The sequence below is a fragment of the Mycetomoellerius zeteki genome, unplaced genomic scaffold, assembly GCF_001594055.1.
Source record: "Mycetomoellerius zeteki isolate Tzet28-1 unplaced genomic scaffold, Tzet1.0 scaffold145, whole genome shotgun sequence".
NCBI classification, from domain to species: domain Eukaryota; kingdom Metazoa; phylum Arthropoda; class Insecta; order Hymenoptera; family Formicidae; genus Mycetomoellerius; species Mycetomoellerius zeteki.
Genome location: NW_017256393.1, coordinates 946735 through 961447, shown reverse-complemented (window position 1 = coordinate 961447; position 14713 = coordinate 946735). Strand labels below are relative to the sequence as shown.

Below are 14713 nucleotides of genomic sequence, written 5' to 3'. Positions count from 1 at the left end.
TGACTATCGTTCAACATCAAGCAAGATAGATCTGTACATATTATTGTAAAAACTAACATGATCTAAATTAGGCTTGTCGAATTTGAATTTCAAAGCTAAAACGCAAAGCCATTGATGCAAAAAATTCAATGTAGATAAAATTTCGGAAACTATAAGGTTTTTGTGTCAATATATTATACATATATTATACATATCAACACTTTACAATTTCCGAAATACCCACATTGAATTTTTTGCATCGATGGCTTTACGTTTTAGCTCCGGAACTCAAATTGGGCAGGCCTTCGATCTAAATCGTATTTAAGAAAATATTCAAGTATCGATAAACACAAAAAAGATTTCATTCCAGATGAATTTAATACGGTAGAATATATGCACGCAATGACACATTGTTATTAATGCGAGTTTGAGTCTAGATATATCATTTGTTGGTAATCGTACAATGATATACCTAACAATGTTTCTAAAACTTATTTTACGATAAAAATTACAAAATGTCAATTGCCTTTTGTACTAATCAGATCGTGCTGAGACTAGAATTTGTTGAAAAAGCCACTTGCTTCACAAGAAATTTAAAAAAGCGCAAAAATAGAAATAAACATATATATATATATTTTTTTAATTTATTCACTCACTATGGCTATAATTGTTCACCGTTAAGCATTCGTTGAGTATTAATCCTTAGTACACATCATTCATGTTCTGTACATTTCTTTTCTTTGAATAATTAGGAGCAATTAGTTATAACATTTATATATAATTTTTAAAAAATATACACAATCTTATAAATAATTTCTAAAGATGTTAGAGTTATGTAAAATAAAAATCACTTTTTGTTAAGGTTATGAAAATTGACTCGTAACATGAATGACTTCATTGTGTATAGTAAATTTAAGGACCGGAAAATTATTGTGTTTATTTGTAAACGTTAAATAAAAATGAAATTATAATAAAATATATATATATGATAAGTTCCTTATATATATGTACATGATAAATTATCCCTTATTCCTGCATTAGAATTCTCTCTCTCTCTCTCTCTCTCTCGCTTTCGTCAAATATCAAACATATATTATCTATCTCATTTTAAATAAAAATGTAATTTCACTATAGAAAACAGATCTATTATGTGTAATATTTATAAGAGAGAAAATTGAACGTTTCTCAGTAAAGCAGATTGACTCGATTGACTTCAAATATACAATTCAAATGGTAATCGTATGCAAATTTAAATTGGTAATAAATTCTGTAATTTAATGGTCGTTTCCTTCATCCGGCGATATTTAACGATCAAGGGACAATTTGATGAGGGATAATTTATTGCTATCGAAAATGAAAAGGAGGGATAAAAGATACAAAAACGAATGTTACGAACGATATCTATATGCATATAATACGTAGAACAAGCATTTATCAGATTTAAAGTCTGAAAAAAGCATGAATGCTGAAATATATTCGTATTCATCTTTTCAGGATGGTTAGTGAGATATTTTTTTCCGACGATGTAAAAAGAATTTTTTGCGATAATTAATCGTTGTTTCTCATTATGGAGCGTTTCCTTACTAACGACCCTCTTCTCTTCTTTTCTGTCGACTATATCATTAGAAACGGCATAAATCTTTCTCCCGGCGCTCCGGTTCTTTCAGAGAACTTAGGTCACATTTGCCTCGCGCTTTTCATTCACCCGCAACAAGTGTTCCCTAATCGATATTATATATGCCCTGTAAAACCCTTCCAATAACGCAACGCGACAAGTTCCACGAGTCCTTCGTTTTTTCTCGTCGATGATCGTATCTGCTTTCACACGCTATATACATCTTTTTTCTTAGGAAATCCATCGTTTAGGTAGAATATATATATATATATATATATACATAAATGAGATAAAACAAAACCACTCGTGACTTTGTCGTCGACCATGTTTGCCGCGTCACCGGTTGTTCGTTTCTTCTCTTTCTCCCCTGATTTTTGCCTTTGCCGATAAAATTAAAATTCCATCGTTAACAGAGGATGTAACGTGATAACTTCGTTCATCAGCATCGTCGTTTATTTGTCGATTCGACGAGTAAAATTTATTTTTTCACAGAACGTTCCTTCTTATCATTTTCGACGACGATGTTCGCACTTTCTCTCTCTCTTTCTCTATTTCCATCTCTACTCATTACTCCTCACATCCCTCTTTCTCTCGCTTTATCATTCTACGTCTTCGTTGGCCCACTACCCGGCGGCGTTGCAATCGATTTCAAAATCCGACGACGCACGCCCTGCGCGTCGTCGCCGCCGCCTGTTGTACCTCCTCCTCATCGTCCTGTCTGCCCTCGCTTTTCAGTCAGTGCCATCACTGCGGCGGAACCGGCAGCTGTTCACGGGGACATGGTCCAGGAGCTTGCAGCCAGGACCGCCAAGTGGTGATCGTTAGCTCTTACGCGAAGCGGAAACAGTGCCGACGGTGTTTCTCGTGGTGACGCGCACGATGTGCCGCAGGGTGTGAAAAAGGCTACGTTGTGTCACGCCCAGGTGAAGACGTATCTGCGTTCATACCTTCCACCTTGCATGCTTCTCTTTTTCCTCTTTCGCTTTTTTCCTCCCCTTCTCTCTCTCTCTCCCCCCTCCCTTCTCTCTTTTCAGTCCATCCCTCTCTCTCTCGCTCTTCCTCTTTTATCTCTCTCCTTTTTCTCTTAATTTCATATTTTAATTTTGTTTGCAGAAAACTCATATTCTTGTGTACAAACAGCTCCTTTGTAATTAGTTGTGAAAAATGAATTTTAATTCCATGTGCCTTTCTAAACAGAACTTTTTATACTAATTTTCTTTAAAATATATTACGATTGTGCAGATGGTTAAAGGAATTCTATCAAGATGAGTAAAAATTTATTTCACACTTTGCCGGTGTAATATACCTACTTTATCACAGTACCGTCTCTTTTCATATTGTTCATTCAATACGTGTGAATAAATACAACTCCATTCATTCTATTGCGTATTTATCAAGAGAGATTTCCAAACTTAGATACTTAAAATAAAATTATAGAAGTTGCGTATCTTTTCCTCGTTTCCATTTATTTAAGAATAATATTTAAGAATAATATCCAGGAAATGATTAAAATCGGATGATGTATTCGTACAGGTTTTCTTGGAGTCTACAACAGAAGACAGGCTGTAATCAAAGTTTCGCTACAAATGCTTTGAAGTGTTTGATGAACTAATCAGAAGAAAAAGTTTTACAAATTGACCAATTAAAAAACACTTCAAAGCGTTTGTAGCATCGCGTTGACCGTATCAAATAGTGGTCGTAAAGTCTGTCGTAAAAAATTGACTAATCACGGTCGAATGTGAGGAGAATAACCGACTATGATTGGTCAATTTCCTATGACTTCAGACCTTACGACTTCTATTATAGACCCTTCATAAAGCCTGTGTCATACTATATACATTGGAGATTGAAGATTGCGAATTGAAGATTAGAATTCAGCCAATCAGAACAAAAGGGATTGAAATTAAAATTATCTGATTAGTTGAATTCTAATCTCTAATTCGCAATCCTCATTCTTCAATGCATAGTGTGACACAGGTTAATTATGGAGAGCTTAATTTATCTCTGAAGGGTTGCGTTCGAAAATACTACGCGAGTACCTTCAAGTGTCATTTTATTCTTGTTTAATATTAGGTGAACATCTAAAATATAAAATGATACTCGGAGACACTCGGATAGTATTTTCGAATGCAGCCCTTCAGAGACAAATTAACGTCTCCTTAAACCTGTGTCATATTACACATTGGAGACTAAGGATTGCAAATTAGAGACTAGAACTCGACCAGTCAGATAATTAGCCATGTTCACCTAACCAAAAGGTGGTTAGGGAAACATGGCTACAATCTGATGTTTCAATTATGAGACATGCACATATAAGCACAAAAATCGTGGTAAGACCTCTTTGGAGTAAATAGAGAATCTAGATATCTGGAATAAAAATCTAAAGCTGGAAATATAGTCAACAACATAAAATATATATTTTTTATACTTTTATCGTTTTTTTTCTGTTTTTTATAGAATGCTACATATTAAATAGATATTAAATAAAATTTTTTTTCTTCATACATCTAAAGATAAAATACAAAAACGCTGCAAAAAACAGATTTAATAATTTTTCCATTCTTGTTTGTCTTTTTTTCTGATAAAGAATAACTCCAATCTATAATATTTCTATAGTTGATGAAAAAAATGGCGTGAATTATGCCGTGTATTAGCTTTTGTTGGATTTAGGTTCGAGGACAGGTACTGTATATACTTTAGAGCGATGCACTCAGGAAGGTACTTACACTACTAGAAAGCGTTGCTATAAGTCCAAGTATATTTCCGTATTGAGTAATCCAGTAATCAATTCACGAAATAAAATCTTACGTTTGACGTAATATTTATCACTGAAATAACTACAATAACTTTTTAATCATTGAAAACTATTAAAAGAAAAAACTCATTTGCAAAATGAACTAGTGTAAAATAGTGTAATGTAACGTTTATGCGTAATGCATTCATGAAGTATTTACTTGTTACTATTTAGTTATTATGTACTCGTTAAAATCATGGCTATGACGTTTGTTTTATTTTTATATGGAGAAGTGTTTGAAAGGTAAATTAATAGAAATTATATAAGTGACAGTAGGTAAAGTGACATAAAGATTTGATGTGGTTTTATAATTGTAGGAACATCTATGGGCCGTAAACGGTGGCAAGGAGGCTTAGAGCTGCCGGTGCTCTGTGTACTAATCTTCTATCACGTCGTCGTTCTGGCCGATGGCGACGTCGGTGAGTGTAATTCAATATTATTATCCCGCAAATATGAAAATAATAGCGTTTACTTCTGAAAGTATACTCGACATGAATACTTAAATAATTAGTGAAATTACTTATTATGCGAATATATTAGAAAATATGGAAAGAGAAAAAGGGAGATTAACATTAAAAATGATAATTTTATAAAAATGTGTTTTTCAATCAAGTCGTCTGTTTCTTCTCATAGAAAATGTACATCGCTCCGTCGCCACCCGGGAAAAAATGTTTCATATATAGTTATAAATAATTATATATAGTTATATAAAATTATATTAAAACAATCGACATATTTTATATACAATTATATATAAAATATGTTCATATATATAATATTTTTTCCTGGGCATCTATTTAAAATGTTTCAATTTGAAATATATAAGTATTTCAATTTCAAGTTGAGTTCTCCAGTTATATACTTTCGTTGAATATCTTTTCAAGGTTGTGAAGATGCTTCGCTTCTCTTTGCAATTAATAAGCGGATGAACTTTAAGTCTCCTCTTGAAGTCGATAAGCGGCACTTTTAAAGAGAGACAGGAAATATAACTTTTCACATGTTGAAGCGTTCCACTCGATATGTTTCACTGTGAACCACCTGTTATAACATTCCGTGCAATCAACTAGAAACTCTTTGTACGTGAGAAGTAAATGTGATAACATGCAACAAAGGATGAGGGATATATTACGCAGATGTAACGGCACGCTGAGAAAATGATGCAGACTTTCAAATCAGCAATGCTAAATGAAATAATTCCAATTTTGCTGCTTTTAAATGATATATTAATCATGTATAATGTATCAAAATATGCAAAATTTTAAGACTTTTTTGAAATAAAATAATAACTCTCTCTCTCTCTCTCTCTCTCTCTCTCTCTCTCTCTCTCTCAATATTCAAGTTTTTTTAAATATCTATAGTTCTTGATATTTTTCTAAGAATCTTTCTAAAATAAAATCTCAAATAAAACGTAGAATGCTTTTTCAAGATATTTAACGAAAGGACACTTTATTTTCAATCAATGTTTTCGATGATATCAGTATTCATATTGAAATATTAACATCGGTTGTATAGGTCGATACACCCCAATGGTTGACGCCCTATTAAGTTAACGCATGACATTATACTTTTGTAAGTAACATGCTGTTCCGCTACATTCATGAAAGAGCACTTATTGATTAACAATACGTCGAAAAGAAATATAAGAAAAAGTGAGCAAACCGCGCCTGGCCATGGAAGTTATTGCTTACATTTTATTTTTAAGATTAAAACGTAATGATTGCGAAAAATAGGTATATATAAAAGTTGTATAATATCATATATGTATATGTGTTTAATAGAAGGAAAATATAATTAATTAAACGTTATAGATACAACCGAAGAGATTTCGGAGGGCTCGGCAATATTAAAGTATTACAATTAATCAAACTAATCTTACATTTAATTTTTATGCTATGTATAACGTACGTTGTGTATATGCATTCACAATGTTGTGTGTGTATCCATTTGAAATAACAGCTTAATCCTAATGGGTATTCGCTTCGAAATTTTTTAAACTGATATTTGCAGGCCCAATATACTTTAAATTAATGTATCATTGCTTAAAGTCCAATGTCAAGATTTGATGAATAAGATTATGTAACGTAACATTATGTAAACCCATTTCTTCAACTACGTTGTGAAAAATTTTTTACGATTTTTCACAACGTAGTTGAAGAAATGGGTTGGGGACCCGTGAATACCGATTAGGGTTAATTATTAAATGAAAAAAGAATATCAACGTGACTAGACTTTAAAGCTCGACGAGCATTTTTAGCTCGTAATATCCACCAACGTTTGACGTCAGCGGTGAGCTTTTGCGATACTATTATTCCCAGCGCACTTTTAGAAGAAATCGAGATTAAGGTCGTCGATCTTGATTGATTTCTCGTTATCGTTCTCAGGATACTTTTCATTCACATACGTGGCTTATATAAATATTATAAATTCATTCGCTACATTCGCAAAATGTATATTCCTATTTAAGATAGAACGGAGCTATTCCGTCATTTTCAATCTTAAAGTAATATAAAATTTACGACGACAAACAATATTTTTTTATTTTTACAGTAACGTGTTTGTAACTATCTTATGTAACTACCATAACTACAATTATGGTTGTTTATTCTTGAGAGCATAAGTATGACCTTTAAATGTTGAATATACGTTACTCACACACAAAAGCATAAACAATATCATGAGAAATGGACGAAATAGCTCCGCTCTACCTTATAAAGTTTATTATAAGCTTATTATGGGAAGATTATTAAAAGATTTAAAAAGATTGTAACATATTTCTAAATACTAGCAGTCACTGCTTCTTTTAACTGCAGATATTAATGAAGTAACAGAGGAATAATATTTTGTATTAATAATATTGATAATTTTAGATAACTCTAAATAACTGCGAAAAAAATTTTGTTGAACGAAAATTGATTTCAAACAAAGACAAATGAAATTTATAAATTAGTAGAAGGAAATCTAATATGAACCAATCATATTAATAATACGAGAATAAATTGTATTGACTTTTGCTTGGAACATTTCAATTCTTTTTGTAGATCCTCTTCATTCTATAAGGAGATTTCGAAGAAATTACGAAACAAACTTAATTAATATACTAGAAGAAAAAAAATAGAAATCTGACGTGATATGATTGATTGAATAAATGGTTTAAAGTAAATGTAAAAAAGAGAGATTTTTTTCTGATTTATCAATTTTTAATTTGGAGTCAGCGCGACAAGAAGTGCGCAAAAAAATAATATTCTTAAATATCATTTAATAGATGGTACAAAGTTACATAAAATTTGGCTTTGAATTTATTATTTTTTATATACAATTATAAGGAGTCTAATTATTTATTTCTTGTTATTCTTTATCAATTTTTAAATAAGACTGTCTCGCAATCTTAAATTTTTAGTTGAGGAAATCTAATTTGTAAATAATAGTACGTATTAAATAAGCAATCTAAAAATTTCTGAAAAACAAAATTTTTGAAAGATAATCTTGTGAATCATTATTATCGTTAACGCTTCTTAAATTTATTCATAATACATCTTTATAAAATAGAAAATCATCTCTTTCACACACATACATACGTGCGCGCATGCACATACAGAGAGAAAGCGAGAGGAAGGGAAGTGTTCGATTTTCGCCCACGACAGCAACTCGACAGTTATCGAACTGTTCATCCCACGCAGTCACCACCTTCGTGAGCTTGCGAGATGTCTCTATCGTACGCTGTAAAGCCGCTACACTCTCTCGCTCCTTCAGATATATCACGTATAACCCTTTGCTTATCTATTCCGTGCCTTCTCCTCTCACCTCGTTTTGTCTACTATGATTCTAGATAACTCTTTCGGTACCGTAAAAGGTGATGGCTTGAAATGTGACCTTTTTCTTCAATGCATAAAACAAAGGTCTTTTACACAAAGAAAATATCAAAATCAAATATAATACAATAGATAATCAACACGGATCGAACGAATAGATAAATTTAATGTTTACATATACATCGCATATTTACAGCAAACACGAATGTATAATAAAATTGAAACGCAGAAATATGCGGTGCATATGGAACATCCGATTTATCTGTTCACTCGATCCGCATTGATCATCTATTATATTTGATCTTGACATTTTCTTTGTGTAAAAGAGTGTTTTTTTTTTTATTCATTGAACAAAAAGGCTAACAATAAATATTTATATTTAGTATATAATAGATATTACATATATATATGTGTGTATGTATGACGCGAAATGATGTTTATTAAAGACCGTACTATGATACTTAAATTGTAAATTGTAGCTCACAATTACCAATTATTCCAACTAAAATTCAGTTTGTTTATAATTTATCAAATAAACATTTAATCTTTCAATAAATACTGTATGATATAATAAATTAAATTGCATATTCAAACATATATTTTCTTGCAAACAGTTGGAAGTATTATAAATTTTTTATACGATTTACCAGGCGTTCAAATATTGATCTTTAATCTCTAGATTTTAATGTTTTATGTTCAATAAATTAATTTTTTCAACAAGTAAATAAATCTACAAGTAATATTTTTCTTTCTTTTTCGATATATTATTCCAGATGCTCTCAGGGGTGATTTATTTTCAGTTTTCTATATGTAAGAGTAAATTATAGCATAATAACATATCAAGAAGATGAATGCGTTCAATTGTGACTCGTATTCATTAAATGTATCCTACATTTTTTCAATCTAATGGTAAGCTTTACGCATTCAAATATACGCAATTTTATTTAATCATACAATCACGCACAATCGTTACGTTCCTTAATTTTTTCCATATTATACATTCTGTTTAACATCAAACTGACATAATCAATCAAATCCTCAATCATGAGAAAATTTAATTTAATATTAAATTACGATGAATGTATAATAACATCTACGAGACAAATAATTTATTTTTATGAAAAAAATGAAATAATTTAAAACGCGAATTGTGAAGAAGAATAATTGAAACAGAGATTGAATGTGATTGAAAAGGTATTAAACGTTGTATAATGAACTGACAAAAAATTGTAAGAAAGAAAAAAGTTGATATCGATCTGACTTGACTTTCTTCTTTTTTTACAAAGTTGCAGTCTTCTATAAGAAATGTCAAAGTTTATATATATAGATACATATAAGTTTTTAGTGGAAAACACACATGATATATGAGGATATGGGTTACGTGCGCTTTACTTCATATGACAATACGAATGTATAAAAGGTCTGTCCAGAATTATTCATGACGAAACGCACTAAAGTTATTTCAGGAAATTAAATTTAGTTTATTCTAATATATAATATATAATATCTAATAATAGACATTTTCAGCGCGCTGCTATATTTATTCCATAATATCTATATGTTTCACAAGTCGCAATATAACAGCAAACCGGTCGATTGCTTCATAAGCAAATGAGCAGGACAAAATTAGATTGCCTGCCTTTGTCAAAATATTTGCGCGATTTAGTAGGATGCATGCTTGAATCTGCATTTAACGCAAATACTTGGAGTATGACAAAGTTAATTAATTATTACCGTTTGAAAGGCATGCACACGTGCGCGCGCGCGCTTACACACACTCGATATCTCTCATATATATATATATATATATATAAACAATTTCTGTTAGCTTTTTGTATAATTCTGTTTTTAGGATGTCTATTCAGCGAGGACATATGTGACCCTCAGACGGAAAAGTGCTTTGACGGTAATAATTTTGTAAAGTTCTCTTTAATTAAGAGTTTATAACAAAATGAAAAATTTTTTTTCTTGTAGTTCTTAATTTCTTTTATATGCATAGTAAGAAGATATAGAAACAAATAGACCATTAAAAATAAATTTTCGTATGATTTTTTAAATTTAATCAGAGTTAATTATGTTAATATTAAAGCTGCGATGTATTATTAATATAATCGAATATAATAACTATTTTGTACAATATTTATTCCAGTTAGCCAAGTTTGCTTGAACAGATTTTGCACAGTATCTGCTGACAAATCTTGTCAACAAGAAGGTTACAAATTTGATGCAGAATCTATTATACTGCAGGCAGTGGCAATAGAATGTTACAAGAAATATAATAGAATTTGTTTATATGACAGCAAATTGGCGGCAGAAATCAAGCAGATTTGCATATAGTTTAACTATTTAACACAGACAGTAGATTCGAGCAGAATTTGCATTCGACAAGTTCTACTCGATTTCTGCTGTTAATCTGCTGTTATATCAACAGGCTTTATCGGCAAAACACGAATTTAATATAGACACAGATAATACCGAATCTGCTGAATTTTTCTGATCAAATTTGCTGCCAATCGGCTGATATTATGTGAATTTTGCTTTCCGGACATTTTTATATTAACATTATTTTTTCAGATCTGGCATTCGGAAAATGTATACCTCGGTACACGAATTTAGAGAATGAGAATTTATATCAGTAAGTTAACGAGCTAAAAATTTTTTAAATTGTGATATATTTAAAACATCCTGCATGAATTATTCGCACTGAAATGTCTTATGTCTCAAATGTCAACTCGAGATATATGCAAACGCAATATATGTATATGAATCAAGCGGAATTGAATTCTTTTTCTGATCGGTTAATTTTATCGTTGGGTCGTCAAACGGTCTCGCTACTTCGTCTTTACTGTCTTTATTATCGTACACCTACGTAACGTTTTAATGCGATCAACACATAAAGTGTAGCATAATCAACGCGTTATTGCGGTGTAATACAGTCTATTCTGTATCGCGCAGATATAATCTTGATATCGATGAACTGGAGCTGCTACAGCCGATGAGACTACAATTGATGAGACTTATAGAATCCAACGGATACAACTGGAAACATCCATTTACACAATGTATTGTGCAAACTTCGTTACATAATCTCCGATATGGGTAATTCAACAAAATCATTTTGTTAGAACTTATAAGTCGTAACAAACTTAAATTTATCAAAAGAGATATATATAGATTTTAGAGATGTGATTAATATATGTAGATTTTAGAGATATGTCACCATTTTTTTCATTATACTTTTTGCAATAAAAGAGAAGAAAGTTGTATGCTGCTATGTACTTGCTAAATATTTAATTTTTTCAGATTAAATTAAATGCACATTTTTAATATTATATTATAGAAACTTTTAGACCAAAATATTATATAGGAAAAAGGTGACATATATCTTATATGATAAAAAATTAATAAATGACAATTATAAATTTGCAAAATCCGAAATTTATGTATATATGTATATATATGTATATATATGTGTGTGTGTGTGTGTAATTTATTAAATTATGTATATATAGATGTATACATAATTTTTATCTGTTTTATTAAATATTGATCCATATATATCGGTTAAAAAAAAGTATTAATTGAAAAAGAATATGAAAAAAATTTTCAGACAAAACGATGCTCGTGATTTTCGTCTCTGCGAATATTTAAAGAAGCCACGTCTCGATGAACAAGATGGATTTATTGGCAAAGTTAGTATAAATCATAGCGTAAACGTATTCACATATGCACTCTCAACTACACATCGAAAAATATTTTTTCCTGATAAAGTAATCGTTTGCTGATAATGTTATAATTATTTTTTTTTAATGTGTAACTGGTAATATTCCGCAATATTCCGTAGTAATCAGTTGATATATTCTTTCTAGATGGTTCCAGCAGTTGCCATACTAAGAATATCTACGGACAACGAAAATCCTGAGAGTAATTTGGCCGATGTTGTGTATCGTCCCACAGATATTGAGGACAGGTAGGACTTACCTTGCTTAAAGAAAGGTCGATTAAAAATAACACAAGCACATTCTAGAATTTATATATTGTTATAAGCTATTTCAGATTTATGTTTTTATAAAAAAGTTTTTAGTAATTATTTTATTAATTTTATACTCTATTATATTTGAAAATACAACCGGAAATTTAAATAGAAGACTAATATATATGAAAAATGCTTTTTAAGTGAGATATCGATTTTCTGTTGTGAACGACAATTATTGACATATACAATCAGAAACTCATCAAATTTGTTTACAGATCTGGATACACGAAATGGCGAGGTGATGAGAGTAATCGGGCTTCAATCAACAATGAGAAATATGACGAGTACGGAAATTCAATGAATGATATGCGCGAGCAATTTTATCCGTCTAGAACACGTCGATTCAGCTTCATCGATGATTATAAAAATGATGTTACCGAGTCACTCGAGGATACTTTGAGAGATGAAACATTGCCCGAAGATGACGCTGAGAATATTTATGACACGCAATTTTTGTCCACCGATCTTGAATTCTTGCAGAACGAAAAATCGCCAGATTATACATTGTTGAAGCCCTCCTCTGAGACAAATGAGAGGGCATTCTCAAGGAAATATAAGCATCGGAAGAAACCACTGCGTTTCGAATTTTCTGATGCTGATGTAAAAAGGGGAGTGATGAGACGCGATGAGGATCTCGATTATGAGAATAGCGAAATTGATGAAGAGAATTCAGCAAATATCGAGAGATCCGACGTAGATACTTCTTCGAAAATACGAGAAATGTACACTGAGGGAGGAGTTGTGCGACCTAGGAAATATAAAATTACATCCGATGCAAGTGGTAAGTTCATCACTTCAATAGACAGGGCTATATTTGAAATATTTTTATTTGAAAAACAGTACTTGTAAGACAATTGTATTTTGTATTTCAGTATTAATAATGAAAGATTAAAAATATTTTGTATTTGTACTTCAAATACTAAGACTGACAATCAATGTTATTATTTAAACTATTTAAAGTACAAAAAACTTTCAATCTTTCAATTTTAAATACAAAATACGTAATATTTTCATGTACTCCGCTGAAATGTAAAATATAAAATACATTTGTTTTGCAAATACTGTGTATTTAAATAAAAGTATTTCAAATACATTTCCACCTCTGTCATTAGTATAGAGGATTACGTTAATATCTTTTTATTATATTGAAATATATTTGACACAGAAACTGTATATGACGAAATGTACGATGACGATTTAGATGCACTTTTATGGAGACGAGAGTTGGCTGGCTTTAAACGCAGAGAACGTCTAGACGTTAAAAAACCTGGTCCGCCATTTTCGACGAATAATTACGCATTTAAAACCCAATCTCCGACTAGTAAGTGTACATTTCCAACTAAATCTACGTTTGATTTCAGTTTTACAATCAATTTTTTTATTATTTTGAGATGGTTCTTATTAGTAAAGATATCCCAAAGATGCAATCTACAAGATTTTCATTTTGTTTCATTGATTTATGTTGTTGCAGCCCTCCTTGACAAAGATTATTCCGAGATGGATAATCAGGATGTAAGTGTAATTAAGTTTATATTTTGTCTATTAGATTATAATAGGTATTTCATCAATATCTTAGTAAAATAACGAAGTACATGCATATCCTTATAGAATAATAACGAATTATATGTACCATTAACTAAGAAGGAATTACGCGATAATATGTACAAAACAAGCGATGGCCGGCCAAAAACTTACAAAAATGTTGACTTAGATTATGTCTATATTGAGTTTGAGCAAGAGTTTCATACATGGCTTGAAGGAGAACACGTGGTTAATAAGGTAGAATAAAATAGAACATAATTCAAAATATTTCAAGAAGATATTAATTATAAATATTTTTAAATTAATGTAAAATTTTTGAATTTTTAGGTCGGAGAACTCCTGGGACTGCCTCTCGGAACATTAAAAGCCATACGAGTAGGCCGCGCGGAAGTAACATTTAAAGTTGTTCAAAATGACAAAAATTACAACGCAACCGACGTTGTTAACAACATCGGTACAGTAATTTACATACTGTACTTATTTTATATGAATACGAATTTTGATAAAGATATATGAATATTACATAAGATGCAAGATAAAAACAAATCTATCTCTACAAAATGTATTTTAAAATAAAATGTATTTCTAAAATAAATGTATTTTATTTTAGATAACATACGTGATAAATTACAAAATGCGCTAGGAATGGAAGTTATTCGAGCAGGTATAGGCGATAAGGTACTACAAATATGTATCTTTCTTATCAAGACAAATTAAATAATTGCCAATTTTTTGCATATATTGAAATAAAATGTTATTTTAATATTACCAATATTATCAATAAAAACACATTTTTTTTACAATAAATGAAAAGCTCCAAAGATTAAAAATCAAAAGAAAATAATATTAAAGCCATATTTTTTTACAGACTAAATTACCAGCTACTCTGGAGGTAGCTAAAGAGAGTGATATGAGTTCCAGTTTTTTCGGTGCATTGG

The 14713-nt window shown here is 30.7% G+C and overlaps 1 protein-coding gene across 1 annotated transcript in view; it reads left to right on the top strand.

Moving 5' to 3' along the window:
- Positions 1 to 2323: 2323 nt before the first annotated feature.
- The window catches only part of IA-2 (tyrosine phosphatase IA-2), a 15368-nt gene continuing 2978 nt past the window's right edge, over positions 2324 to 14713 (top strand). The window contains exons 1-14 of the mRNA XM_018462471.1: positions 2324 to 2517; positions 4706 to 4807; positions 10050 to 10103; positions 10772 to 10832; positions 11153 to 11296; positions 11808 to 11889; positions 12067 to 12167; positions 12449 to 13014; positions 13399 to 13554; positions 13705 to 13745; positions 13842 to 14012; positions 14103 to 14229; positions 14386 to 14453; positions 14644 to 14710. Of these exons, the coding sequence (XP_018317973.1) occupies positions 4714 to 4807; positions 10050 to 10103; positions 10772 to 10832; positions 11153 to 11296; positions 11808 to 11889; positions 12067 to 12167; positions 12449 to 13014; positions 13399 to 13554; positions 13705 to 13745; positions 13842 to 14012; positions 14103 to 14229; positions 14386 to 14453; positions 14644 to 14710 (1732 nt within the window). The 5' untranslated portion in view covers positions 2324 to 2517; positions 4706 to 4713. The remainder of the gene's footprint in view (positions 2518 to 4705; positions 4808 to 10049; positions 10104 to 10771; positions 10833 to 11152; positions 11297 to 11807; positions 11890 to 12066; positions 12168 to 12448; positions 13015 to 13398; positions 13555 to 13704; positions 13746 to 13841; positions 14013 to 14102; positions 14230 to 14385; positions 14454 to 14643; positions 14711 to 14713) is intronic.